This window comes from Muscardinus avellanarius (genome assembly GCF_963383645.1).
Source record: "Muscardinus avellanarius genome assembly, chromosome: 18".
Lineage (NCBI taxonomy): Eukaryota > Metazoa > Chordata > Mammalia > Rodentia > Gliridae > Muscardinus > Muscardinus avellanarius.
Genome location: NC_137804.1, coordinates 52,688,471 through 52,714,430, shown reverse-complemented (window position 1 = coordinate 52,714,430; position 25,960 = coordinate 52,688,471). Strand labels below are relative to the sequence as shown.

Sequence of the window (25,960 nt, the reverse complement as noted above, 5' to 3'; positions counted from 1 at the left end):
TTGCAGGGTAGAGACCAACCTCAGCAGTTTAGCGAGGCCCTCAGCAACTTAGACCCTGTTTCAGAATAAAGAATAAAAAATAGGGCTGGGGGTATGGCTCAGAGGTAGAATGCCCCTTGGGTTCCATCCCCAGTACTGCAAAAGTAAAGAAAGGAAGAAAGAATAAAATAGGGCTGAAGGTATAGCAAGGAGGTTGAACGCCCCTGGATTCAATTCCCAATACCAAAAAAAAGAAAAGAAAAGAAAGAGAAAGAAAGAGAGAGAGAAAGGAAGAAAGAAAGAAAGAAAGAAAGAAAGAAAGAAAGAAAGAAAGAAAGAAAGAAAGAAGGAAAGAAAGAAAAGGAAATTAAACGTTGGAACTTAGGATGGAATGGCTGGAAGATCTAGGCCAACTTTCCGTCCCTGGAGTTGGGAGGTGGTTAGCATCCCATAATGAGTTGCCATGACCATGGGAACAGTTACTCCAACATAAAACAAAACAAAAAAGTAAAAGCTAAGCCGGGCGTGGTGGCGCACGCTCGGAATCCCAGCACTTGGGAGGCTGAGACCGGAGGATCGCGGTTCGCGGCCAGCCTCAGCTACTTAGTGAGGCCCTCCGCAACTCAGTGAGACCCAGTTTCAAAATAAAGAATAAAAAATAGGGCAGGGAATGTAGCTCGGAGGTTGAATGCCCCTGGGTTCCATCCCCAGACACACACACACACACACACACACACACACACACACACACACACATATATATATATATATATATATATATATATATATATATATATATATAATAGGTCTGGGAGTGTACCCTGGAGGTAAAAAGCCCCTGGGTTCCATCTCCAGTACCACAAAGAAAAATAAATAGAAAAATTATTATAAAAATAAAATAAAATAATAAGGGCTGGGTTGTAACACAGTGTTAGAGCACCCCTGGGTTCAATGCCCAGGACCATAAAAATAAGTAAATACATTAAAAAGAAAAGGCACAAGTGCGTGGTTGGTGGCGCACACCTGTGGTCCCACCTCCTCAGGAGGCCGAGGCCAGTCTGGGCCACACAGCAAGACCCCATCTCAAAACATAAAAAATAAAATCAGCAACCTGAGGCCAATGCCAGGCTCGAGCTTCTAACCCTGGCCCAAGCCACAGCAGTCAGGGAAACAGGACTCGGATGACCAGGGCCAGGCGCGACAGACAGGACCTCACGACAGGTTCTACTGCGCCACAGGACGGAGGTGACACCCATGCTTCCACACTGACCAGGTCAAAGACCCCATGACATGGACGCTGTCCGTGCAAAGCACGCCCAAGAAGAAGCAGAGCCGGGCATGGTGGTGCACACCTGGGAGCCCAGAACTAGGAGGCTGAGGTAGGAGGATCGTAGCGTCAAGGCCAACATGTCGTAATTTAAATTTCAAAATTTATAAAAAGGGCTGGTGAGCCGGGCGTGGTGGCCACGCTTGTAATCCCCGCGCTTGGGAGGCGGAGAAAGGAGGATCGCGCAGGTTCGAAGCCAGCCGCACGCGCTGGCTTAGGAGACCCTGTTTCCAAATTTAAAAAAATGTAAAAATAGGTCTGGGAGTGTAGCCCGGAGGTAGAAAGGCTTCCAGGAACCCCAGTACCACCAAAATAAATAAATAAATAAATAAATAAATAGATAAATAAAAAGGGCTGGTGGTAGAGATCAGAAACAATGCCCACAGAGTTTAATCCCCAGTACCAAAAAGAAAAGAAAAACAAAAAAAAAGAAAGAAAAGAGAAAGAGAGAGAGAGAAAGGAAGAAAAAAGGGAGGGAGGAAGGAAGAAAATAGAATTACAGTCAGGTCTGGTGGCGCACGCTTGTAATCCCAATACTTGGGAGGCTGAGACAGGAGGATGGCGGGTTCACAGCCAGCCTCAGCTCCTTAGTGAGGTCCTCCACAACTTAGACCCTGTTCCAAAATAAAGAATTAAACCATGCTGGGCGTGGTGGCGCACGCTTGTAATCCCCGCGCTTGGGAGGCGGAGACAGGAGGATCGCGCAGTTTTGAAGCCAGCTTTGCTGGCTTAATTGACCCTGTTTCCAAATAAAAATATAAAAAATAGGTGTCTGGGAGTGTAGTCCGGAGGTAGAAGGGTTCCATCCTTAGCACCACTAAAAAAAAAAAAAAAAAAAAAAAAAAGAATTAAACCAGGCGTGGTGGCACACGCTTATAATCCCAGCATTCGGGAGGCTGAAACCAGAGGATCGCAGTTCACAGATAGCCTCAGCTACTTAGTGAGGCCCTCCGCAACTTAGTGAGACCCTGTTTCAAAATAAAGAATAAAAAATAGGGCTGGGGTGTAGCTTGGAGGTCAAATACCCCGGGGTTCCATCCGCAGACCCGCAATGGCGCCCAGGCTGGCCCAAGCTCCGGCCATCCTCCTGCCTCCGCCTCTGGACCTGGGCACGCGCTGCCGCACCTGGGCTTAACGTCGATGTTTTTATTTATTTATTTATTTATGGTGGTACTGGGGGTGGAACCCAGAGGCTTTCTACCTCCGGGCTATGCTCCCAGACCTATTTTATGTTTTATTTGGAAACAGGGTCTCACTAAGTTGCTGAGAGCCTCACTAAGTAGCCGAGGCTGGCTTCGAACCTGCGTGATCCTCCTGTCTCAGCCTCCCAAGCGCGAGGATTACAAGCCTGCGCCACCACGCCTGGCAATGTCGATGTTTTTAAAAAGTCTCCAATTCCTTCAGCAGGTTCTGCCAGAAAGGCCTGGTGACAAATGTGTCCAGGGCTTGGAAAATCTTTGAAGGTTCATTTTGACCCGATGACAAATGTTCTAAATTTGTCCCAACCTCAGGCTGCCGGACGCGCAGTGACCAAAGAGATGCTGGGCCGCGGCCGGGAAGGACACCTCAGGCCGGTGGGGCCCTGACTCAGCTTCCTCAGATTCAAGCTCCCGCAGGCCGGAAGTGCCCCTCGACAGCCAGCCTCGGCCAGCTCGGCCTCACCGCTGCCCCCTGGAATTTTCCAGAACCTGGCTCTGGGGAGGGGCAGGTGGTGCCAAGAGGGCCCCCCCATGTCCAGCCAGGGGCGCCTTGCCCAAGAACACTGACCTGTGAGCCCCAGGAGGGCCAGGGAGACAGGTGCACATCACCCGGCCTCGCCTTTCATTCCTTCGTTTACTTTTGGGGTGCTGGGGGTTGAACCCAGGGGTGCTCTACCTCCAGGTTACACCCCAAAGCCTGGCATGGTGGCGCACGCTGGTCATCCCAGCATTCAGGAGGCTGAGACCGGAGGATCGAGGTTGCGGCCAGCCTCAGCTACTTAGCGAGGCTCTCAGCAACTTAGTGAGACCCTGTTTCCAAGTAAAATATAAAATAGGTCTGGGAGTGTAGCCCAGAGGTAGAAAGCCTCTGGGTTCTAATCACTCACACACACACACACACACACACACACACACACACACACACACAAAAACAAAAATAAAAATGAAAATAAAAAATAGGGCAGGGGGTGTAGCTCAGAGGTCAAATGCCCCTGGGTTCCCTGGGTTCCATCCCCAGACTCACAAAAAAATAAAAAAATAAAAAAATAAAAAAAGTAGGGCTGGGGGTGGGTGTAGCTCCGAGGTAGAAGGCCTCTGGGTTCATCCCCAGTACCTCAAAAAAAAAAAAAAAAAGTGCCCAGCTGAGCGTGGTGGTGCACACCTGTAATTCCAGTACTTGGGAGCCTTGGGGCTCTCTGAAGGACATGGGCTGTGACTCAGTTTCCCCTTTCCACGGGAAAGTGGTTCACAGATTCCCAAGGATGAAGAGGTCTCCATGCAGGGCCGTGCACGTAGTAGGTCTTCAGGCGGCCTTAGTCCTCCCCCCGACCCCCGTGCCCCTGGAAACACACAGGCACACACAGCGAGCGGCCGCTGTTGATGCAGAACCCTCATATCTATTCCAGGAGGAGAGAGAAAAAATAGCCCTCTGTTACTACACATATTTTCAAAAACTGCCCTTTCAGTGGAAAAGGGATTTTTTTTAACATCTTAAGAAAACCCTGATTGTTAACCTCAGAACTGCAGTAAACGGGTGACTATTTTTAAGTGCCTAGGGACACACGCCCTGGACTTGTGAAAAGAGGAGAAGCTGTTTGTCCTGGGGGGATGGCGCCGCGGCTGTGGGTGAGGGGGGCACGGCTGCCGCCTGCACAGGAACCTCCCAGAACATTCCAGAACATTCCTTCTAAAGGTGTCAGAAATGAAACCATCAGGGCCCAGCCTCCAAGATCCTGCTAGGTAGGCTGGATGGCTTTCCTTCCTTCCTTCTTTCTTTTCTTTCTTTCTTTCTGCCTCTTTCTTTCTTTCTTTCTTTCTTTCTTTCTTTCTTTCTTTCTTTCTTTCTTTCTTTCTTTCTTTCTACTGGCGATTGAACCCAGGGGCATTCCACCTCTGAGTTACACTCCCAGAGGGCTTTTATACTTTATTTTGAAAGCAAGGTCTCACAAGTAGCTGAGGCTGGCAGCGAACCTGTGATCCTTCTGTCTCAACCTTTCAAGTACTGTGTGTGTGTGTGTGTGTGTGTGTGTGTGTGTGTGTGTGTGTGTGTTTATGTGTAGATGTCTGTTGCTGGGAATCGAATCCAGATCTCACACATCCTAGACAAACACTGTGCTCCTGAGCCCCAAAATAAAAAATATATATTTTTTTTTACTCCAAGGTGTAGCTTGGAGGTAGAGTGCCCCTGGGTTCCATCCCCAGTACTGAAAACAATTAAAACAAGTAGTAGCAAAAAGAGAATTTCCCAATCTGGTTGTTTTCTGTTTCAGTTTCTCCTTTTTTTTTTTTTTTCTTACCCCTTCGACTCACACTTGCTTTCCTATGGTCAAAGACGCTCACGGGAACCCTGCCCCGGCTTCCAAACGCTCTGTTCTGACAGAGACCGGTAAACAACCTTCCCCACGCCAGCCGTGATGGGGCGATGCTGGAAAAGTCTCCTGGAGGGGGGAAAATAGGGAGTTTTCCAAGACGCGACTCAGGACTTACGTAACTGGGAGTTTATACAACCTGCTGGGTCTCCGGCCAGGCCCCCCCCCCCCCCCCCCCAGCTGCAGGCCCAGCCGCGAGGGTCACGACCGGCCGCCCACAGCACAGAGTCCCGGCTCAGAGCAAAGCAAGCTGCAGCCAGCCCAGATTCTTCGCGCACTTTTTAAAAGTTTTGGTGCCAGAGATTGAACACAGAGGTGATCCACCCCTGAGCTATACGTATCCCCAGCCCTATTTTAGGTTTTTGTTGGGGGGGAGGTACTGGGGGTGGAACCCAGGGCTGGGGTGTAGCTTGGAAGTAGGATGCCCCTGGGTTCCATCTCCAGTACTGCAAAAATAAACAAACAAACAAATAAATAAACAAACAAATAAATAGTGGGTTTGAGCTGGCCGTGGTGGCGCACGCTTGTAATCCCAGCATTCGGGAGGCTGAGACAGGAGGATCAGGGTTGGCAGACAGCCTCAGCTACTTAGTGAGGCCCTTTGCAACTCGTTGGAACCTGCTTTGGAATAAAGAATAAAAAATAGGGCTGGAGGTGTAGCTTGGAGGTAGAGTGCCCCTGGGTTCCATCCCCAGTACTGAAAACAATTAAAAAGTGGGTTTGGGGGTAGAGCTCTGAGGTAGAATACCTCTGGGTTCAATCCCCAGTACTACAAAGAAACACACAAATAAATGAATAAATCCCAAATATGGTGGTGTATGCTTGTAATCCCAGGATTTGGGAGGCTGAGAGATAGGAGGATCCCATGTTTGAAGCTAGCCTAGGCGGTTTAGCGAGACTCTGTTTTCAAATAAGAAACAAAATTAGGCTGGGGTATAACTTGGAAGTAGGATGTCTCTGGATTCAACCCCTACTACCACAAAACACACAGATACACACACACACACACACACACACACACACACGAACTCCTGACTAGGGAAACTTTCAAAAATTAAAAAAATCCAGGCGTGGTGGCGCACACTTGTAATCCCCGCGCTTGGGAGGTGGAGACAGGAGGATCGCGCAGGTTCGAAGCCAGCCTCAGCTGGCTTAAGAGACCCTGTTTCCAAAAAAAAAAAAATTGGTCTGGGAGTGTGGCCCGGAGGTAGAAGGGCTTCCAGGAACCCCAGTATCACAAAAAATAAATAAATAAAATTTAAAAAGCCAGACGTGGTGACACATGCTTGTAATCCCAGCATTCAGGAGGCTGAGACCGGATGATTATGTTTTGTGGCCAGCCTCAGCTACTTAGTGAGGCCCTCTGCAACTTAGTGAGGCCCTGTTTCAAAATAAAGAATAAAAAATAGGCTCCTGATGGTGGCCTGGAGACCCGCGAGGCTCTTGGACTTCTTGCAACTTGGACCAAGTTGGGAAGTCATGGGGCGGCAGAAGTGGACTTGGCTCATTCTGGGGCTCCTGGCTCTGCTGCTGGGGGGCTTTGTCTGCTTGGCGCCGGCCGGTGAAGGCGCCTATTTAAAATTGTAGTACTAGGGGACTTCCGGGAAGATGGAGACCAAGAAAAGCAGCATTTACGAGTCCTGCTAAAACTCGATCTCTATTGCAACAAAATCAGTGCTTCTCATAGCCAGAAAATACCACCAGCAGAGAAATAAAAAATATAACACAAGGGATAGAGAGAAAAAAAGACTAGAAGAACAACCAGAGACCAGAAAAGAAATCAAGCCCGCAATGCAGCAGTGGGGCCACGCCGGCACCATCTTCCCTCACAGCACCAGGCTCCAGAGAGGAAAGGTAAACAAGGAGCTGAAGTGAGCAGCTGTGGATCATTCAGGTGTAATTCAGCAGTTCTTTCAGCGCAAAGAACGCCTAAAACTCCCAGTGGCCAAGCTCATCACGCCTTCCAGGGACTCAGAACGGAGTTCAAAACCAGAAAAGAAATATGCCAGCCTCATGGCCGAGGGTGTGGCAGTGGCACCATATTGCCAGCAGTGTCAGCCTCAGGGCCGAGGGCGTGGCAGCGGCGCCATATTGCCAGCAGTGACTGCTAGTTCACCGCGCCCCTGACAGCTCCACATCAGCGCACACAATAATCATGAGTGAAATTGCAGCCCCTAAAGGAGAAATCCCTGTACTGCACTCCCAGGGACCTGCGCAACTTTGATAATCAACCTGGGTCTGAGATTTTGCAGTCCAACCCAGTGAAGGAGTAGCGGTGGCAGAGATACCACACCCTAGTCACAGCTCCCCGTGGGAAAACACCCAACCTGGCACTCCCCATGGTCTCGCGCAGCCTCGATTAACTCCCTGGGTCTGAGACTTTGCTATATAATCCAGTAAAGGAGTAGTGGTGAATGAGATTACCACAGACTCGAGATACAGAGCACCCTAAGTGAAGTCGCAGTGACCCAGGGAAGGCACAAAATTCTGAAATCATGGGAAAGAGGAACAACAATAGAGCAATGAAACACAACCCCATATTATCAGAACCTGATAACACAGAAATTCAGAGATCTCCAGAAGATCAAATCAGGAATATAACTGTAGAAATAATACAGGACCTTTGAAAAGAATTTAGAGAGAGTCTAAACGAAATAAAGGATGCAATCATTGAGGTAAAGGCCTCAATTATAAGTATAAACAATTGATTAGACCACATGGAGAACAGAATCTCGCTCTTAGAAGATGAGCACTCCAAAAATGAACGCATAGTTTCTAATTTAGAAAAAAAATCTGACAGCAGGAATCTGACATTGGAGACATATGGGCCCATTTTAAGAGAGCTAACCTAAGAATAATCGGAATAGAGGAGGGAAAAGAAGGCGAAACCAAAGGGATCAATAATATCTTCAAAGAAATAATAGTAGAAAATTTTCCAAACATAGATCAAGAGGTCGAAACACAGGTCCAGGAAACTTATAGAACTTCCTTTAGACAGGATTAGAGAAAAGGTTCCCCATGCCACATAATTGTCAAAATGACCAATGTGGAAGCCAAACAGAGAATCTTAAAGGCAACAAAAACAAAGGGCCAAGTGACATTCAGAGGCAAACCAATTAGAATCACTCCAGACTTCCCAAACCAAGTCATGAGAGCCAGAAGGGCTTGGAGTAACATATTCCAAACTGAAAGAAAACAATTTCCAGCCAAAAATTTCCTACCCAGAAAAACTATCTATTAAATTAGATGGGGAAATAAGAAGCTTCCATGACAAACAGAAACTGAAGGAATTTGTGTCTTCAAAACCAGTGCTAGAGAAAATAAAGAGATTAACTATAAAGAAGAAATAGGTAACACACCAGAACCAGAGAAACAAGATTTTCCAACCAGCAGACAACTAAGATTAGTTATCTTTGGAGATTCATTATTTATTTTAGTCTTTTGCCTATTTCTAAATTGTATTGTTTGCTTTTATTGTTGCTAATTTTTAGCATTTCTATTTGGAATATTAATATACCTTCAGATATAGAATTTGGAAATATTTTATCCCATTCTATCAGTAACTTTTAACTCTGTTTACATTGTCTTTGGATGTACAATATTTTTTTAGGAAGTTTGTTTATTCTTTTGTTGCCTGTGCCTTTGAAATCATATCCAAGAAATTACTGCCAATTTCAATGTAGTAAAGTTTTATGACCCAGGTTTTCTTCTAAAAGTTTATAGTCTTAAGATTTACATTTAGGTCTTTTATCTATTTTGAGTTAATTGTATTTGGTGCTAGGTAAGGGTCCAATTTTATTCTTTTTCACGTAATTATTATTTTTCAACAATATTTAGTGAAAAGATTATTATTTTCTTCACCAAATGTTCTTGGAAACCTTATCAAAAATAACTTGACCATATATGAAAGAATTTATTTATAGGCTTTTTATTTTACTCCACTGTTTCAATTATTGTAGCTTTATAAGGTTTGAAATCAGAAAATGAACATCTTCTAGCTTTGTTCTTTTTCGAGGTTGTTTTGGGTATTTAGAGTTCATATTTCATGTTAGGATAGATTTTTTTCTGAAAAATAAATAAATAAATGTATGATAGTTTCACCTTAAAAAAAAAGAAAAAAACCCTCTGGTAAGAAAGAAAGCAAAAAGAAATACTGAAGTGTTATCTCTAAGTCATCAAAAGCTTGATATCAGACAAATGAATCTGTTATGTGAGATTACCATTGTTAATTTTGGATAAATTGCTATAATATTAGATGTCAACCACTAAGCCAAGCATGGGAAGGAGGGATGGGGAGGGAACGGAGTGGGGATCGGGTAGGGGCTAACTGGGCGATGTGTGCATGTATGTCTGCAAATTGTTTTTTTATCCCAGTATGACGTATGAATACAGTGCACCAATAAAAAAATTAAAAAAAAAATAGGGCTGGGGGTGTAGCTCGGAGGTTGAATGCCCCTGGGTTCCGTTCTCAGACCCACAAATAAATAAATAAAATAAAAAGTTTTGGGGTCTAGCTCAGAGATAGACCACCCCCGAGTTCAATTCCCAGTTACAAATCAACCAACCCAAAAGGCCAATGACCTGTCACCACCAAGAGTCCTCAAAAGTGACCAGATGGAGGCAGAGGCTTGTCACAGGCACATACCCCGGGGACCCCATCCTCCGGTCCCCTGAGCAATGCCTCCATCTCAGCCCCAAACCTGCCGGGAGCGAGGCGGGGCCTCACTGGCCCTGGACTCGAGACCTTCCAGGCTCCCCAGATTTACATCGGTTAGGGTACAACCCGTATGACCTCTGGAGTATGGGTGTGGCCAGTAAATAGATTGGTATCGCTCTCTTGATTAGGTTACATTCTGGGGCAAAGGGGAAGGAGTTTTGCAAATATAATTAAGGCTAAAAATGACTGGATTTTGAATTTATCTAAAGGGGGGCTCTCTGGGTGGGCCTGACCTAATCAGATAAGTGCTTTAAAAAAGGGTCTAAGCCAGGCAATGGTGGTGCACACTTGTAATCCCAGTTCGTTGGAGGCTGAGACAGGAGGATCACAGGTTTGAAGCCACCCTCAGCAACCTAGTGAGAACTTGTTTCCAAATAAAAAATAAAACAGGGCCAGAGGTATAGCTCAGAGGTGAATGCCCCTGAGTTCAACCCCCAGTACCACACACACACACACACAAAAGTTTTTTTAAAGGGGTCTAAACTGGGAGGAGGTGTGTTACACACCTATAATCCTCCTAGTACTTGGGAGGCTGACACAGGAGGATCGCAGGTTCGAAACTAGCTTCAGCAACTTAGTGAGACCCTGTTTCAAAATAAAATATAAAAGAGGGCTGAGTGTAGCTGGGAGGTAGAATGCCCCGGGTTCCATCCCCGGAACCACCACAAAAAAAATAAAAAGTCAAGTTTAAAAGAAGAGTGGCTGTGTAGACTGAAGCCTTCAGGGGCTCCCTCTCCGCCTTCCCGGGCTCACTGGGGCTCCCTCCTGCCAGCAGCCCGGGGCTTCTTGAGTGTGCAAAGCCACCCAACACGCTTCCGAGTGAGCACAGGGCCCGGGCAGATCTCTGGGCACTTTGCCAGTATTTTCTCAGAAGGCGCCACCATCCGGGGACCTGGGTGCAGGTGTGACCTGGGAGCTGAGTCAGGCCTTGGCTGATCTCCCTACACAACCGCACATGAGTCACACACTCTCTGCTTTCTCTTGCCCTGCACAGCCCAGCTTCTGTATAAGTCATTGTTTGGGGTAAACAGTACAGGGCAGGGCTCTCTCGGGTCCTGCAGCCCAGGACTTTTCTTGTTAAATTGCAAACGTCCAACGTATATTCTGAGCGGAGCCAATGACTCTGAGGGTGGCTCTTTCCCAGCGACCACCCAGCAGGGCCCCAGGCACTGCTGGGAACTGCTGGAGATGCTTGAAGAAGCATCCTGGCCTCTCACGGTCAGACCTGACCAGCCGGGCGTGGTGGTGCGCGCTTGTCATCCCGGTACTTGAGAGGCTGAGACAGGAGGATCACAGGTTCATGGCCAACCTCGGCTACTTAGTGAGGCCATTTGCAACTTAGTGAGACCCTCTTTCAAACTAAAGAGTAAAATAGGGCTGGGGGTATAGCTCAGAGGTAGAATGCCCCTGGGTTCCATCCCAGTACTACAAATAAATAAATAAATAATAAAAAATAAGCCGGGCGTGGTGGCGCACGCTTGTAATCCCCACTCTTGGGAGGCTGAGACAGGAGGATTGCACAGGTTTGAAGCCAGCCTCAGCTACTTAGTGAGGCTCTCAGGAACTTAGTGAGACACTGTTTCCAAATAAAAATATAAAAATAGGTCTGGGAGTATAGCCTGGAGGTAGAAAGCCTCTGGGTTCCACCCCCAGTACCACACACACACACACAAAAAGAATAAAAAATAGAGCTGGGCGTGGTGGTGCACACTTGTAATCCCAGCATTTGGGAGGCTAAGACAGCAGGATGGCAGTTCGAGGCTAGCCTCAGCTACTTAGTGAGGCCTTCTGTAACTCAGGGAGACCCTATTTCAAAATAAAGAATAAAAAATATGGCTGGGGGTGCAGCTTGGAGATAGAATGCCCCTGGGTTCCATCTCCAGTACCGGAAAAAAAAAAAAAAAAAAAGAATAAAAACTAGGGCTGGTGGTGTAGCTCAGAAGTAGAATGCCCCTGGGTTCCATCCCCAGTTCTGCAAAACACACACACACACACACACACACACACACACACACACACCCACCACACACAGCCAGGCATGGCAGCACAAGCCTGTAATCATGGATGGTACTTGGTAAGCTGAGACAGGAGGATCAAGGTTCGAAAACAGCCTTTGCCACTTAGTGAGGCCTTCGGCAACTTGGTGAGACCCTGTTTCCAAGTAAAAAAATAAAATCGGGCTGGGGTTGTAGCTCAGAGGTAGAACACCCCTGGGGTTCCATCCTCAGTACCACAAAAACAAAACAAAACCGTGCAGTTCCTCAGCCCAGGGCAAGGTATACAGAAAGTGCTCAATAAATGCTGCCCTCCCATTCCACCTTCTGCCCGGGTGTGAAGGAGGCCGAGGCGGCGTCCCTGGCTGGGGGTCCTCAGGCCCCGGCATGGCCGCCCTGAACCCCTGCCCTCCACCCATCACGATTTCAGAGGCCGCGTGCCCACGGAGATAAGGCCGCGAGCCGGGGGTGTCCAAACAGCTTGCAACACCCCAGTGAGTTTGGCAACCTGCTGCAAAGCTCTTGCGCAAACTTAGAAGCCCCGTGCACGGCCTCGGCATCCCGTGCTGACTGCGATTCCTCCGGCGCATGCCTGGCTGTTGGAGGCTCGGCTGCATTTTCTGTGACGTGTTGTCTTCTGTAGAGTTCCCGAGTGCTTGTTCTTGGGAGGCCGGCCAAGTGCACACAATAGCTATTTGGGATGAAACAGCTGGTGCAGAGATGGACGGTCCAGATTCCAGAGAAGAGAAAGAGGAAAGAAACGGACAGAGCCCCGGCCAAAGGCCACGGGAAGCTCCCTGCGAGCAGACGCCAGGCGTCCGCTCCTTTACCTGCCTCTCCTGGCGCGGACTAAACATTTCTTTTTTTTATTTTTTATTTTTTTGGTGGTACTGGGGATGGAACCCAGGGGCCTTCTACCTCCAGGCTACACTCCCAGACCTATTTTATATTTTATTTGGAAACAGGGTCTCTTAAACCAGCTGAGGCTGGCTTCGAACCTGCGCGATCCTCCTGTCTCAGCCTCCCAAGCGTGGGGATGACAAGCGTGCGCCGCCACGCCCGGCTCGGACTACACATTTCTGATTGTGTGAGTCTCCCCGGAACACAGCAGATGGCAAAGAAGAACAGCATATGGGCCTCGCACCGAGGCTCTGCAGGTGACAGACATCACCAGCCAATCCCAAACAGGCATCACCAATCGATCCCAGCCCTTCCCTCACACCAAGCCTGGCTGCTATCCCAGAATCTGCATTGCTCACGGCACCCCTAATGACGGCGCAGTCAGCGGCAGGCCAGACGTAGGACGGCGGTCCCATGACATCATAAGGCTGCCCCACAGCTCCTATCGCCTAGTGACACCTCTAGGTCTCAGTACTTGGGAGGCTGAGACGGGAGGATAGCAGCTTTGAGCCCAGAGCAGCAGAACCTCTGTGAGACCCTGTTTAAAAAAATAATAACAGTGGCCCCGTTTTATTCTTTACTTTGAAACAGGGTCTCACCTAGTTGCAAAGGGCCTCGCTAAGCAGCTGAGGCCGTCCTTCTGCCTCATCCTCCCAAGAACTGCGATGGCAAGCGTGCACCGCCATTCACCATCGTGGCCAGGTCGGGGTCGGGGCCGGGCTGGTCCCCTCCGGGCGGGGGCCTATTTTCCTGTTTTGAAAACATTCAGTTGCTGACTCTGACTTCAAACCTGCCACCCTCCTGCCCCAGCCTCAAGTCCTGGAGCTCCAGGCCTGTGCCACACCTCCTAGCTCAGAGGTGGCCGTGTGTGTGTGTGTGTGTGTGTGTGTGTGTGTGTGTGTGTGTGTGATACCGGGGGTGGAACCCAGGGGCTTTTCTACCTCCGGGCTATACTCCCAGACCTATTTTATACTTTATTTGGAAACAGGGTCTCACTGAGTTGCTGAGAGCCTCACTCAGTAGCTGAGGCTGGCTTCGAACCTGTGCGAACCTCCTGTCTCAGCCTCTAAAGCACTGGGATTACAAGTGTGGGCCACCACACACAGTTATTTATTTTTTTGTACTGGGAGGCCGAGCCCGCGGTTTTCTACTTCTGAGCTACACCCCCTTCCCTATTTTTTATTCTTTATTTTGAAACAGGGTCTCACTAAGTTGCAGAGGGCCTCACCAAATAGCTGAGGCTGTCCGAGAACCATGATCCTCCAGTCTTAGCCTCCCAAATACTGGGATTACAAGTGTGCACCACCACGCCCGGCCCAGAGCTACTTTATATTTTATTTGGAAACAGGGTCTCACTAAGTTGCTGAGAGCCTCACTCAGTAGCTGAGGCTGGCTTCGAACCTGTGCGACCCTCCTGTCTCAGCCCCAAGTCCTGGAGCTCCAGGCCTGTGCCACACCTCCTAGCTCAGAGGTGGCCCTGTGTGTGTGTGTGTGTGTGTGTGTGTGTGTGTGTGTGTGTGTATGAGAGATACTGGGGGTGGAACCCAGGGGCTTTTCTACCTCTGGGCTATACTCCCAGACCTATTTTATACTTTATTTGGAAACAGGGTCTCACTGAGTTGCCGAGAGCCTCACTCAGTAGCTGAGGCTGGCTTCGAACCCGTGCGGTCCTCCTGTGTCAGCCTCCCAAGCTCTGGGATGGCGAGCCTGGCCACCCCGGCCGGTGAGGGGCGGCCTTTGGAGGCCCCGCCGCACGCTCGGGGTCCGGGGGCCTGCCTCGGTTTCCCCTCCCCGCCGGGGCCGGGGCCGGGGCTGGCTGGCGCGGCGCGGCCGGCCGCCGGCTTATATACCGCGGCTAAATTTAGGCCGCGCGGCCCGGCCCCCGCCCGGCCCCCGCCCGGCCCCCGGCCCGCCCCTCCGCGGCGCTTTAAGGCCGCCCGGCGCCGCGCCCCGCCGCCGCCATGGCGCTGCGCGAGCCCGTGCTGCCCGCCTTCGCCACCTTCGCCGGCCCGCGCGGCCCGCCCGAGCCCGACGGCGCGGACGACGACCTCAACAGCGTGCTGGACTTCATCCTGTCCATGGGGCTGGACGCGCCGCCGCCGCCCGACACGCCGCCGCGCAGCCCCGCCTTCGCCGCGCCGCCGCCGCCCGCCTGCGCGCCGGGCCCGGGGCCGGGGCTGGGGCTGGGCGCGGGGCTGGGCGCGGGGCTGGGGCTGGGCGCGGGGCTCGGCGCGGGGCTCGGGCTCGGCCTCGGCCTCGGCCTCGGCCCGGGGCCCGCGCGGGCGCTGCTCACGCCGCCCGCCTCGCCGCTGGACCTGCTGGACGCCAAGCCCAAGCGCGGCCGGCGCGCCTGGCCCCGCAAGCGCAGCGCCACGCACACCTGCAGCTACGCGGGCTGCGCCAAGACCTACACCAAGAGCTCGCACCTCAAGGCGCACCTGCGCACGCACACAGGTGGGCGGGGGCTCGCGCGGCGCCCGGGGCCGGCGGGGGGGGCTCGGACGGCGCCCGGGGCCGGCGGGGGGGGCCGGGACCCTCGGACGGCGCCCGGGGCCGGCCCGGGGGGTGGGGGGACCTCAGACGGCGCCCAAGGCCGGCAAGGGGGGTTGGGGGACCTCAGACGGCGCCCAAGGCCGGCAAGGGGGGGCCGGGGACCCTCGGACGGCGCCCAAGGCCGGCAAGTGGGGGCCGGGGACCCTCGGACGGCGCCCGGGGCCGGCAAGGGGGGGCCGGGGACCCTCAGACGGCGCCCAAGGCCGGCAAGGGGGGGCCGGGGACCCTCGGACGGCGCCCAAGGCTGGCAAGGGGGGGCGCGGGGACCCTCGGACGGCGCCCGGGGGGTGGGGGGACCTCAGACGGCGCCCAAGGCCGGCAAGGGGGGGCCGGGGACCCTCGGACGGCGCCCGGGGCCGGCAAGGGGGTCCGGGAGACCCTCGGACGGGCGCCCAGAGCCGGCCCGGGACGGGGAGGGGGCCCGGCAAGACCCCTAGACGGGGCGCAGGGAGGGCCCCCAGTGAGACCCTTAGACGGGCGCCATCACAGCACCCAGAGCCAGCCCCGGGGTCTTGGGGAGGGGACCCCAGTGGGATCCTTGGAGAGGGGCGCGCCATCACGGTACCTGAGCCAGCCCGGGGGTCTTGGGGAGGGGGCTGCACCCAGGAACCCTAGGGGAACGTCCCCTCTGGAAAGCTGGGGGGGCGTGGCTGGAAAGGCCTCAAAGGGCAGGGCGGTCCCCCTGGGGGCCGGCCTCGGGAAAGCGGGGCGCTCGCCGGGGTCCCGGGGCCCAGACATCACGCCTGGAGCGTTCTGCTTAGGGAGCCCGGAGGTAAACTGAGTCCCCCACGCCCGCAGGCGAGAAGCCCTACCACTGCAACTGGGACGGCTGCGGCTGGAAGTTCGCGCGCTCGGACGAGCTGACCCGTCACTACCGCAAGCACACGGGCCACCGGCCGTTCCAGTGCCACCTGTGCGAGCGCGCCTTCTCGCGCTCCGACCACCTGGCGCTGCACATGAAGCGCCACCTGTAGCCGCGCCGGCCGCGGCCCCACCGACCCTATTTATTGGCCCCCGAGGACCGGGCTGGGCGCCGGCCACGGAGGGGACGGGGCCCACGGCGACAAGGCCCGCTGGGAGACGACGACGGCCCTCCTCGAAGGAGCTTCGATTTCACAGAAAAGTGGTGCAATAATTAAGCCCAAGCCCCCATCCCCTGCCTCCCTGCCGGGCGCACTAGAGGACCACCGAGGCTCAGCCTCCTGAAGATCGGACGTCAGCTTGTACTGTCTGCGACCTTTTTTTTAATATATATATATATATATAATATTGTATATAAAGACTGTGACATATTCTATTATTGTAAATAAGGGAGACAGGTGGTCTCGGGGGCTGCCTGATTGATTGTTGTTGTTTTTTATAAGATTTTTTTGCTGTTGTCTTTTTTTATTAAAAAAATGTTTTGCATCTTTTGGAAAAAAAATCACAGCGCCGGTCTGGCCTGGTGGAGCGGGGACCGGGGAGGGCGGGCGGCGGCGGCGGGGCGGGAAGTCCTGTGCTCGGCAGCCAGGACCTGCGGGGTTTCTATAAATTCAAACACTGCATTTTAGGACTGACGGCGGGCTATTTTAAGGTTGTTCCTTGAGCCATAAATTGCTTCTTTTTTTCCCCAGAGCTGGGGAAAGTGCCGGTCTCTCTGACGTGGCCTTTTCTGGGCTGCTAAAAAAAAAAAAAAAAAAAAAGTTTACCTTTTTCTGGAAGTTTCTGAGGTTGTAGCCAAAGTTGGAGTGTGTAGGCATATGTGTGCGTGCGTGTGTATATATACACAGATACACATACATATGTGTGTATATATGTACACTATATATACACATGTGTGAGTGTGTGTGTGTGTGTGTGTGTGTATGTACCTTAAATGTAAAATATCAACATGCTTTTTTTTTAGTGGATTGAACCCAGGGGCATTCTACCTTCAAGCTACACCCCCAGCTCTTTTTTTATTTTTCACTTTGAAACAGGGTCTCACTAGGTTGCTGAACCTCGAGCCTGCGATCCTCCTGCCGCAGCCTCCCAAGTCCTGGGAGGCCAGGGTGCCCCATCTACCCGGCTTCCACTCGGCTTTTGGACTAGTCCTGCCTTTCAGGGAGACTTTTCTCGAGATGAGTTTCCTAATCACTTGGGGGGGGGGGAGTAAATGTATCTTTGAGGGCCATGCAGGGAGCTCTTTCCCATTTAAGGAAACTGAGACCCAGGACAGAGCTACAGACTTAGGGTGCCCGGTCTGTCTGCTTCCCTGGGGGTCTTTGAACCCCACTGGAGGAAACTGATGCTACATCTATTTATTTATTTATTTATTTATTTATTTATTTATGGAACTAGGGGTTGGACCCAGGGGCATTGTACCTCTGAGCCCCACCCCAGCACTATTATTATTATTATAATTATTACTGCAGTACTTGATGGAACCCAGAGGCCTTCTACCTCCAAGCTACACCCTCGGCCCTATTTTTTTTCTTATTCTTTATTCTGATATACGGCCTCACCAAGTAGCTGAGACTGGCCGACTGGCCGAAAACCTACAGTCTTCTTGTCTCAGCCTCCCAAGTGCTGGGATTACAGGCGTGAGCCACCACGCTGGGCTCTTTTATTTTTTATTTTGAAACCAGGTCTCACTAAGCCGCGGAGGGCCTCACTAAGCGGCCGAGGCTGGGCTCCGACCCGCGAGCCTCCCGTCTCAGCCTCCCGAGGACTGGGAAGACTGGGGTGCGCCCCTGTCCTCCGCAGTCGGTGGCTTTTTGCAGAGAACCACCTGCCACGCACACAGATCCCCCCCGAGGAGGGGCAAAGGTTTCAGAGCAGACCTGGGCTGCACCCCAGATGCCCCCTGGGGTGGCCAGGGGCCGCTGGCGGAAGGCGCCCTCGCCGTCCTCCCTCCTCGGGGGCCTGGGCGGCCATGGGCACCGAGGATTGCACAAAAGTGTTTCCAGAAAGCGAAAATAGCTGGTGATCAGAAGCCACTTTCAAACACTGGCCCGGTTGCGACACGGGCTTCCTCCCTCCTCCGGGCGCTGGAAACAGCTGAGCGCTGGTCACAGAAAGCAGAACCTGGGGGGGGGGGAACCGCCGCGCCCCACGCCCGCTTCCGCTAGCCAGCGTGTTTTCAAATTCAAATTCTTTTCTGCACAACTTCTGCGCCGGGGACTGGGTCTCCGAGCAGGTGCCACCAGCAGCCCTGGGGCAAACGGCTTCCCAGGAGGTTTTCAATGTCTTTATTTTTGTGGTGCTGGAGCTTGGACCCCCGCCCCCAGGGGCCTTCTACCTCTGAGCTACATCACACCCCCGTCCTATTTTATTTTTTCATTTTGAAACAGGGTCTTGCTGGGTTGTTGAGGCTGGCCTCGAACCTGTGATACTCCTGTCTCCGCTTTCCAAGTACTGGGGTCACAGGTGTGCAACACTGCACCTGATCCCGGGAGATTGTGTGTGTGTGTGTGTGTGTGTGTGTGTGTGTGTGGTACTGGGGATGGGACCCAGGGGCATTCTATCTCCAAGCTACACCCCCAGCCCTGTGTTTTATTCTTTATTTTGAAACAGGGTCTCACTGAGTTGCAAAGGGCCTCACTAAGTAGCTGAGGCTGGCTTCGAACCGTGATCCTCGGTCTCAGCCTCCCGAATGCTAAAAGACACTTTCAAGGGCTCCTTCTGCCCCACTGAGTTTCACTTACGGGTGAAACTATTGTTCCTGCTTCTTCGAAAACACCTTCCAGGTTCTGCCAGAAGTGTGTGTGTGTGTCTGTCTCTTTTTCTTTCTTTTGGTCCTGAGGATTGAACCTAGAAGCATTCTACCTCTGAGCGACGCCCCCAGCACTTTTTAATTATTATTATTTTTTGTTTTGAAACAGTCTCACTGGGTGGCCGAGGGTCTCACTGAGTTACTGGCCTTCAACCTGAGACCCGCCTCCGCTGGAGGTTTCTGGGGTCCAGCGACAGGCCAGGGTAACGGGCTGACCCTGGTCGCATCAGAAAGCAGCGGCCTCCACACAGCTGCAGCCCGGAGGCCTGGAGGCTGGGAGGCCCGGAGGCCGGGGCCCTGGGGTCTAACCCCTGGCTCCAGCAACCTTTCTGAAACAAGTCTCCGGAGTGGGTGCGCCCCGCCCGACTGACCCAGGCTGGAGGCATTGTGGGTGGGCACAGCTGGGGGTCGCTGCTGGCGGCGGGGCGCCCAGGCCGGGACCGGGCTAGCCGTCCCCTGACTGTGAGGGGCTCCTGTCCCCAGAGCCACCCAGCCCCCAAGCACCATCGCTTCCATCAGCAGGGTAGCGAGAGCCGCCACAGGGAGGTAGAGAGAAAACGTCACGTATAATCCTTAGGACCCCGCGGAAGAGGAGACCTCGTACCTGTGGGGAGGCAGGAGCGGCCTCTGCCTGGGCCTCCTGCGGCCGAGGCCCCGGCTCCGGGTCATTCTCTGGCTGGGGCGCCCTGGGCTCCGGGCACCATCAGGGGTGTCGCTGTGTCTCCATGGTGACTTCCAGAGTCGGCGAATGTCGCCTGAGAATGGGGTGGCTGGGGGCCCTCCAGGCCAAGAGCCCCAGGGCCGCCTGCCCCGTGACACCTGACAGATTATCTTATTATTTATTTATTATTTATTATTATTTATTTATTTATTTATTTATTTAGCAGTACTGGGGATGGAACCCAGGGCCATTCTGCTTCTGAGCCCCAGCCCCAGCCCTATTTTTTTTTCCTTTTTTTTTTTTTAATGGTACTGGGGGTGGAATCCAGGCGCTTTCTACCTCTGGGCTATACCCCCAGACATATGTTTATATTTTATTTGGAAAAAGGGTCTAAGTTGCTGAGAGCCTCACTAAGCTGATGCTGAGGCCGGCTTTGGACCTGCGCGATCCTCCTGTCTCCGCCTCCCAAGCGCAGGGATTACAGGCGTGCGCCACCACGCCCGGCTTATTCATTTTGAAACAGGGTCTCACTGAGTTGCAGAGGGCCTAAGTGGCTGAGGCCGTCTGTGAACTGAGATCCTCCTGTCTCAGCCTCCCGAATGCTGGGATGGCCGCCACCATGTCCAGCTGTTCTGATTAAGGAATGAATGAATTTTTGATGGTCCTGGAGATTGGGCCCAGGGACGTTCTGCCCCTCAACCACACCTCTAGCCCTATTTCATTTTTTATTTTGTAGCAGAGTCTTGCTAAGTTGCTGAGGGTCTGTACACTGTGGAGATCAGCCTCAAACCTTCTATCCTCCTGTCTCGGTCTCCCAAGTACTGGGCTTACAGGTGTGCGCCGCCAGGCCCGGCCCCTCTCACCCGGTAAGTGCTCAGCTCAGCCGCGTGAGGTACATTCAGTCTGTGTAGCCGCCTCCACCGTCGATCCCGGGAACTCTTGCCTTCCCAAGCTGAAAGTCTGTCCCCTTAAACGCTCCTCACTCCGCTCCCGGCCCTGGCACCCCACCATTCTACTCCCGTCTACGGATCTGATGACTCCTGGGACCTTCTATAAGTGGAACGAATCACAGTATTTGTCCTTTAGTAACAAATACGTAGTTCGCCGAGTGTAGAGTCCTAAGAGTTTTATCTATGTTTCGGCGTCTGTCAGAATTTCTCTCCTTTTTATGACTGCATAGTATTCCACCACGTGGATAGGCTGCGATTTGTTTGTCCGTTTACCTCTGGACACTGGGTTGCTCCCAGCCTTGGGCTGCTGTGAATAGTTCTGCCACGGACCTGGGTGTGCACGTCTGTTCAGGTCCTGCATTCGGTCCTGGGCGGTGGATTGATGGATCCCTTGTTTTATTTCTTGTTCTTTATCCCCGGCGTCTCATAAGCTCAGAATGGTTTCTCTTCCCTAAGCGGCTGGCCCAGGCTGAGGCTTTGCAAACGGCCTCCAACCTCCAGATTCACACCAAGTGGTTTCCGTGTCAGCTGAGACCCGCCACACGCCGGGCCTCAGTTTCCTCTTCTGTGAAATGGAGCAGCAGCGGGGCCACAGGGCGGCCGCCCGGAAATTGGGGCTTCGCAGCCATGAGGCCAGGCGGAGGCTCAGAGTGTCCGGGTGAGCCCGCGGCCAAGGTGCCGCTCACACCGGGCACGCCCGCTGCTGGCCCAGGACGGGGGTGGGGAGCAGGCCTAGAAAAGGCCCAAATCCAGGTCCCTGCCGCCCTCCCGTCCTCCCTGGAGACCCGGAGACCTGGAGACCCCTGGCTTGGCCCTGCCTAGCTGGACATTCAGCTTGGCTTCAGCCTCCCCCTTCTCTCTCTCTTTCTTTTTTGAGGTGCTGGGGATTGTTTTTTAAAATTTTTTTCTATTTCTTCTTTTTTAATTTTTAAAAATTTTTTATTGTTTTGTAATCATACATCACTTTGGAATAGAAGACTTGAGAGGATATACAAGCACATATCATCCAATAAGCCCTCATCCAGGCCCCATCCCATTCCCTCCCCCTCCCTCGATCCCATGCTTAATTGGTGATTATCCTTGATATATTTGTTTACTCACCTCATGAGTTTTAAAGAGGCTCCATCCTCCCCCATCCCACTCTTGGCGGCCCCAGTAGTGGCCTGGCCACCCGGAGGACTCTGATCCCGACCTCGCTGGCTCCAGCACCGGCCTTGCTTCATGGGAGGCTCCGATCCTGGCCTCGCTGGCCCCGGTACCGGCCTAACCCCTCGGCTGGCTCCTATCCTGGTCTCGCAAGTCCCAGCTCCGTCTTTGCCTCATGGCAGTTTCTGATTCTGGCCTCGCTGGCCCCAGCACTGGCCTAACCCCTCAGCAGAGTCCGATCCCGGCCTCAGAGGTCACAGTACTGGTCTTGCCTCACGGCAGGCTCTGATCCCGACCTCGCTGGCCCTGGCACCAGCCTAACCCCTCGGCTAGTGCCAATCCCTGCCTTGGAGGCCTCAGTAGCAGCCTCGCCTCAGGGCAGGCACTGATCCTGGCCTCCTTGGCCCCAGCACTGACCTCACCCCTCGGCAGGCTCCGATCCCGGCCTTGGAGGCCCCAGCACCGACCTTGCCTCATGGCAGGCTCTGATCCCGGCCTCGATGGTCCCGGCACTGGCCTAACCCCTCGGCAGGCTCCAGTCCTGGCCTTGGAGCCCTCAGCACCGGCCTTACCTCGCGGCAGGCTCCAATCCCAGCCTCGCTGGCCCTGGCACCGGCCTAACCCCTTGGCAGAGTCCGATCCCAGCCTTGGAGGTCCCAGCACCGGTCTTGCCTCACGGCAGGCTTCAATCCCGGCCTCGCTGGCTCCGGCACTGGCTTAACGCATCAGCTGGCTCCGATCCCGACTTCAGAGGCCCCGAGGTACTGGGGATTGAACCCACAGGTACCCCACCTCCAAGCTACACCACCAGACCTATTTTTATTTATTTATTAATTTTGTGAAACTAGGGACGGAACCCAGGGGCAATCGGCCTCTGAGCCACACCCACAGCCCTACTTTTTAATTCTTTATTTTGAAAAAGGGTCTCACTAATCTTCAATAAGTAGCTGAGGCTGGCTGCAAACCTGTGATCCTCCTGTCTCAGGCTCCCAAATGTTGAGATTACAAGCATGTGACACCACAGCCTGCTCTATTTATTATTTATTCATTTATTCATTTTTGTGGGTCTGGGGATGGAACCCAGGGGCGTTCTACCTCCGAGCTATTCCCTCTGCCCTATTTTTTACTCTTTATTTTGAAACAGGGTCTCACTGAGTTGCAGAGGGCCTCACTAAGTAGCTGAGGCTGTCCGTGAACCGTGATCCTCCTGTCTCAGCCTCCCAAATGCTGGGATTACAAGCGTGCGCCACCACGCCCGGCTAATATATGCCATTTCAAATAATGTCCTCAGTTTATTTATTTGTCTGTTTTTTTGTGGTACCAGGGTTTAACTCAGGAGCATTCTACCCCTGAGGTACTGGAATGACAGGTAGGCTCCACCATCCCCCTCTTTCTCTCTCTCTCTTTTTTTGTGTGTTGGGGATGGAACCTGGGACGTTCTACCTCTGAACTACAGCCTCGTCCTTTTTAGTGTTTGTTTCTGAAGCAGGGTCTCACCAGGTTGCTGAGAGTCTTGCTAAATTGCTGAGGCTGTCCTCAAACCTGCCATCCTCCTGTCTCAGCCTCCCCCGAATCCTCTCCTTCTTAAAAAACAAAAGAGGCCAGGCGTGGTGGCCCAGGCTCATAATCTCAGTACTGGGAAGGTTGAGACAGGTTTGTGGGTTCAAGGACAGCCTCAGTAATATATCAAGACTGTTTTAAAATTAAAAAGAAGCTAGGTGTGGTGGCACACGCTTGTAATCCCAGTACTTGGGAGGCTGAGACAGGAGGATCACAGGTTCTCAGCCAGCCTCAGCTACTTAGGCCCTCCACAATTTAGGGAGATCCTGCTTCAAGAATAAAAAATAGGGCTAGGGTATGACTCCCCGCCCCTGGGTGCAATATCTAGTACCTCAATAAAATAAAATAGGGCTGGGGGCATAGCTCAGAAGTAGAGCACTCCTAGGTTTCATCCCCGATACCGCAGCCCCCCGAAATCAAAGAGGTGCAACCACTTACGCCTTTGAGCCTGGTAGTTCGAGGCCGAGACAGGATAATCCCAGGTTTGAGGACAGCCTCAGCAATTTAGCAAGATCGTTTCTAAACAACAGCAACAGAAAAGACAGGTGGGCTTGTCTCTTGGAGACAGAATGCCCCAGGGCTCAATTCCCAGAGCCACAATGAATGAATGAATGAATGAATGAATGATTTTTTTTTTTGGTGGTACTGGGGTTCCTGGAAGCCCTTCTACCTCCGGGCACACTCCCAGACCTATGTTTACATTTTTATTTGGAAACAGGGTCTCCTAAGCCAGCGCGCACGGCTGGCTTCGAACCTGCGCGATCCTCCTGTCTCTGCCTCCCAAGCGCGGGGATTACAAGCGTGCGCCACCACGCCCGGCTGAATGAATGATATTTAAAAAGGCTGAGGAGCTGGGCGGTGGTGCAGGCTTGTCAGCCCAGTATTTGGGAGGCTGAAATGGGAGGACCCGGGTTCGAGGACAGCCTCAGGTACTTAAGGTAGCACAGCCCTGGGCTCAAGCCCTCATACCCCCCCCCCACACACACACACAGGTGAACATGTGTAGATCCCCTGCTCAGTGCAGCTCCGTGGTTGGCGCCTATCCAGTGTGCAGGCTCAGGCGCTAACAGAAAATTAAAAGGACTGGAGGTGTCGCTAGAGGTAGAATGCCCTAGATCCAACCCCAGCACCACAAAAAACCAAAATAAAACACAAAACACAACAAAAACACACACAGCCCCCACAGGGCCCTTGGGTGGACTCGGCGGCGCCGCGGCCCCGGACCAGCCAGAGGACGGCCAGCGAGCCCGGGGGACCAGCAGGTCCTCTGTCCTGAGCCGGGCGATGGCGGCCGGGCGTGCGGGGCCTGCGACTGTCCCTGCCCCTCCAGGGCACCTGAGGCCCTGTGGCTCCTGGGGGCCGTGGCCCCAAGAGCAGGCGCACCCCAAACCTGTCGCTGCCCCACCCCGGGAGCTCCTGTGGCCCAGGCTGTGACGGGCCGCCTGGGTCTGGAGGCTTTAGTCTGGTCTGCAGAAGCCTCCAGAACATGCTAGCAGTCGGGCGAGGCGGCTATCCCAGCATTCGGGAGGCTGAGACAGGAGGACCGGGGTTCAAGGACAGCCTCAGCTACTTAGTGAAGCCCTCTGCAACTCAGTGAGACCCTGTTTCAAAATAAAGAATGAAAAATAGGGCAGGGGGTATAGCTCGGAGGTCAAATGCCCCTGGGTTCCATCCCCAGTACCGAAAAATAAAAAAATGCTAGAAACCCCGCATTCCTGCTGCCAGAGCCCGTGGCGCTCGCCCCGTCTAAGCCAGGGGCCCTCCACACCTTACACACGGCCCGCCCGGCCCGCAGGCCGGCGTAGGGGCCCAGAGGCTGAGGGCGGCTCCGCGAACCGTCCACACGGAACACACACCCCACAGCTTCCCAGGGTGACGGAGTTTGAGTCATAGGCCAAGATGATCTGGGTAGTGTGGGGATATGGTGTAGACGGGACTGGGATCTACTAGCCCTGGCTGGGGGTGCTGGGCAGAGTGAAGTGTGTGGTGTAGACAGGGTTTGGATTCACAGGACACCGGGTAGAGTGGGGAGTGCGGTGTAGACGGGGCTTGGATCCAGGCTGGGTAGAGTGGAGGGTGCGGTGTAGGTGGGCTGGACACCCTGGCTGTTCTCTCCCTTCCTGACTCTGAAAATGGTTCCTCTCGTGCCCAGGCCTGGTCCTGGCCTCTGTCACCCTCACCTTCACCCTTCACCCTTGACCCCAGACTGACCTTTTGGGGCCGGTCCCAAGGTGGAGAGCCAGCTCCGCCCGCGCCCCTCGCGGGGGCCCTGGGTTCAGGACGTTCCCGGCGCCCACGGCCGGCATCGGGAGCTCCCGCGGACTGGACACTCCTCGTGCCCGGTGTGCTTCTGTTAAACCCCAAACCTCAAACACATCCTGACGGCGCGGGCTCGCGGGCTCGCTCTGAGTCAGCCCGGGTCACGCAGGGGCCGCTCATCTCGGGAGCCCTCGCCTCGCTGGGCTCTGGGACCTGGGAGCCAGCCCCGGGGAGGCGCGGCCTGCTCGTTTTAGTGAATTCTGGGGGTCTCTGAAAGGTAGGGGAGGAAGGGGGCTCCATATTTGGGGAGAATCCTGATGTCACCTGCAACTGTCCGGCCTTGACTGCGGCACAGAGAGCTCTGGAATTCTCCACGGCGATGCTCCGTGGAGAGGTCAGTGCCGGTGCCGACGCGGATGGGCCCTTGGTCAAGTGGAAAGGCGCGGCTCAGTGGAGCCTTTTATTTATTTATTGGTATAGGGTTTAAACACGGGCATATTCTACCTGCGAGATACGGCCCCAGTCTCTTAGTTTTTAACTCAGACACAGGGTCTTGCTAAGTTGCCAAGGGTCTCGCTAAATGGTGGAGGCTGGCCTCGAACCTGCGGTCCTC

The 25,960-nt window shown here is 53.3% G+C and overlaps 1 protein-coding gene across 1 annotated transcript; it reads left to right on the top strand.

Moving 5' to 3' along the window:
- Positions 1 to 14,446: 14,446 nt before the first annotated feature.
- Positions 14,447 to 16,012, top strand: KLF2 (KLF transcription factor 2; the record flags this gene model as incomplete). The annotated part of the gene is made up of 3 exons (XM_080715593.1): positions 14,447 to 14,635; positions 14,816 to 14,939; positions 15,837 to 16,012. 3 exons carry the CDS (start codon positions 14,447 to 14,449, stop codon positions 16,010 to 16,012), a joined length of 489 nt encoding a protein of 162 aa, XP_080571719.1.
- Between the last annotated feature and the right edge of the window lie 9,948 nt (positions 16,013 to 25,960).